The 2,857-nt window shown below is 26.3% G+C and overlaps 1 protein-coding gene across 1 annotated transcript; it reads right to left on the bottom strand.

Moving 5' to 3' along the window:
• Nucleotides 1-784: 784 nt before the first annotated feature.
• On the bottom strand, nucleotides 785-2,450 carry LOC136074707 (uncharacterized). Its single transcript, XM_065787049.1, has 4 exons — nucleotides 2,238-2,450; nucleotides 1,847-1,984; nucleotides 1,549-1,755; nucleotides 785-1,471 (listed from the first exon to the last, which is right to left on the bottom strand). The coding sequence occupies exons 1-4, from the start codon at nucleotides 2,448-2,450 to the stop codon at nucleotides 785-787; spliced, it is 1,245 nt and encodes a 414-aa protein (XP_065643121.1).
• Nucleotides 2,451-2,857: the final 407 nt, after the last annotated feature.

Here is a 2,857-nt window from a genome sequence, read left to right as displayed (position 1 = left end):
CAGGACTTTGAGTTTCAGAATAAAGTTGTGATTCTTCTCCAATATCTTCATCTTTATAACGATCTTTAATGTAAAAATAATATTCCGTGTATATACTGTTATTACTAAAACGAGAGTCCTCAGTTTGATATTCAAATTTCATTTTTTTTTAATCTAAAAAAAAAATTTACATGTATTTTTTATAAAATTCCAAAACATCAGAATCAACAGTAATACTTTTAAATAGTGTTCGTAAATCAAATTTATTATTAATAATTATAAATATATCGTTAATATTTCAAACTCGTGATAAAGAAACATAATAAAGACTATTAATAAAAGCTTTTGAATTAAATTGAACAACGGCTTTATTCATGGTACTTCCTTGTGCTTTATGAACCGTAAAAGAAAATGCTAATTTTAAAGGCAAACCAAATCTTGAGCCTACGACAGCATGAGAACAATCTAAAATTTTTTCTTTGACACATTCGATTTTGACTTCTTTTTTATTCATCATCACCCAAACTGCATTACTTTCTATTAAAATAATGGTACCAATAGTACCATTGCACAAACCTTCTTCCACATTAATATTTCTTACAAGCATCACAGTAGCACCTATTTTAAGATAAACAGCTGCCGGAATTTGAAACGAGCATGGAATATTTCGATTTTTAATAACATCTTTAGCATAAAACCAATACCCTTCTGTTTGATAGTTTCCATTTTTTGATTGTTATAAACATCCACTTCGATGTTTCTAAAAAACAATCTTGTATATTTAGAGTTTAAATTTTCATCTTTTTCAAAACAACGCGTCATAAAATAATCTTGTATATTTAGAGTTTAAATTTTCATCTTTTTCAAAACAACGCGTCATAAAATAATCAATAGTTTTGTCTGAAACTTGACCAACACGTAGTTCATTTAAAGCTCCAAAAAATTGTTCGTCGTCTTTTTGTCGAAAGCATTGAGTTAAAACAAACACTTCTGTCATGTAGTGTTGCCATATTTGTGATTTAAAAACAAATTGACCTGAAACAGGTGGCAACTGAAAAAAATCACCACAAGCAATCACTTGTACACCACCAAATAATTCATCGTAGTATTGTCTAATTTCACAAGCTATTGAATGTAATAAATCAAATGTTGAAGCGTTAATCATTGAAATTTCATCAATAATTAAAACATCAGTTTCCAACCACGTTTTTTTAATGTCTGGATGCATATGACGTTTATAATAATCAACACTTTTAACACCAGTTTCTATACCAGCAAAAGCATGTATGGTGACACCATTGATTAAATAAGATGCTTTTCCTGTACTCGCAGTAATATGTATTGTTTTATAAATTTGTTCACTTTGAGCAATTTGGTTGACAATATAACTTTTACCACATCCAGCACCACCAGTAATAAAAAAATTCTTTTCTTCATCAAGCCATTGAAGTGCTTTTTGTTGTTGCAAAGATAACATTTTTTTTATTATTTGCTGAAAAAAAAATATTTTTTTCATTTACTGAAAAAATACATATAAGTGTATTTGATAAAAAAGAATAACAAAATCACTTTAACATTTAAATTCGTTCGTATTTTAAATAAAAAGTCACTATCGTTTTCATCTAACAAAAACTTCAAAGATGCCATTTCCTCGTCAGTTAAAGTTTTGCAATTTTCTTTCTCCTCGACAGTTAAAGTTTTGCGATTTTCTTTCAACAAAGAATTCATATTTATAATCTTCTCCAACATTTTTTTATTTTCATTTATATTATTCATCTAAAAAAAAAATTTTTTTTTATTTTGAATATAAATATATTACAGCATATTTTATAAAAAACATCATATATATAATGTTCTGATCGACAACTTGCTCCACTTTACAATATAAATCATCTGGTTCATTAACCAAAAACTTTGCAACCATCATTTCGTTTTCAGGCAATTGGTTTTGTTTGATCATCATCTTGAACATTTTTTTAATATGGTTTTCTCTTATTATATTCATCTAAAAAAAATTAATATTGAGAATTAAAACATTTTTCACAATATATAAATGAACAACTCTCTCCATCAGTTACTCTATACTCATCACACTCTTCACATTCGTTTAAATAATGTTTACAATTTTCAATCTCTTCACATTAATCTTTTACATGATTTAAAACATCTTCTTTACATTTTAATTTAAAAAAATCATAAAAAGATTCAAAATTTAAATTCAAAAAAACATGATAATGTATTTTAATATATTGAAAAACCATCAAAATCAATAAATGAGGTACTCGTTTCATTTCTTGATTGAAAAATTCATCCCACTTGTATTCGAAACCATGCCATTTACAACGACGACATAAAATTTTTCTTGAACTAATCGCATGCATTCGAATTTCTTCCAAAGTAGCTGGGTGAGCTTGATTGAATTGGTATATTTTTTCCATCAAAAAATCCAAATCATTTTCTGTTAGTTGCATTTTTTATTATGTAATCTAAAAAAAGTAAAAATAATATAAATTAGTTTATTTAATCCTCCCATTGATAAAACAAATATTTTTTAAATTTACAATCATCACACATTTGTTCAAAATCACAATTACATTTTGCTAAATCACGTATTACATATTTATGAATATGAAAAGTTTTGTTTAATAAAACCGTCGATAAACCAAGTTTGTTAGAAGCTTTTATTATTGAAATGTAAAATTCTTTTACTGCATCCACACAATAACTACAACACAAACAAAGAAAATGATATTCGTCGTATTCCTGACATTGACATTCAGCCAAAAATTTAATCTTTTTCTTTTGATTTCTATAAATTTCCAAGAGTTGTTCTTTAGTTAAATCCATTTTTTTTGAAGCTGTATCCACACAAGAACTA

This window comes from Hydra vulgaris, chromosome 01 (genome assembly GCF_038396675.1).
Source record: "Hydra vulgaris chromosome 01, alternate assembly HydraT2T_AEP".
Lineage (NCBI taxonomy): Eukaryota > Metazoa > Cnidaria > Hydrozoa > Anthoathecata > Hydridae > Hydra > Hydra vulgaris.
Note: the sequence above shows the minus strand (reverse complement) of the source record. Positions and strands in the feature narration are given on the sequence as shown.

What these genes read in the sequence shown, in the direction of transcription:
- LOC136074707 (XM_065787049.1), bottom strand. Translation starts at nt 2,450, where the DNA reads ATGCAACTAACAGAAAATGATTTGGATTTTTTGATGGAAAAAATATAC. An exon ending in TATATTGTAAAGTGGAGCAA is followed by an intron (nt 1,756 to 1,846) that starts GTTGTCGATCAG and finishes TTTTTTTTTTAG; the next exon opens with ATGAATAATATAAATGAAAA. An exon ending in GAACGAATTTAAATGTTAAA is followed by an intron (nt 1,472 to 1,548) that starts GTGATTTTGTTA and finishes TTTTTTTTTCAG; the next exon opens with CAAATAATAAAAAAAATGTT.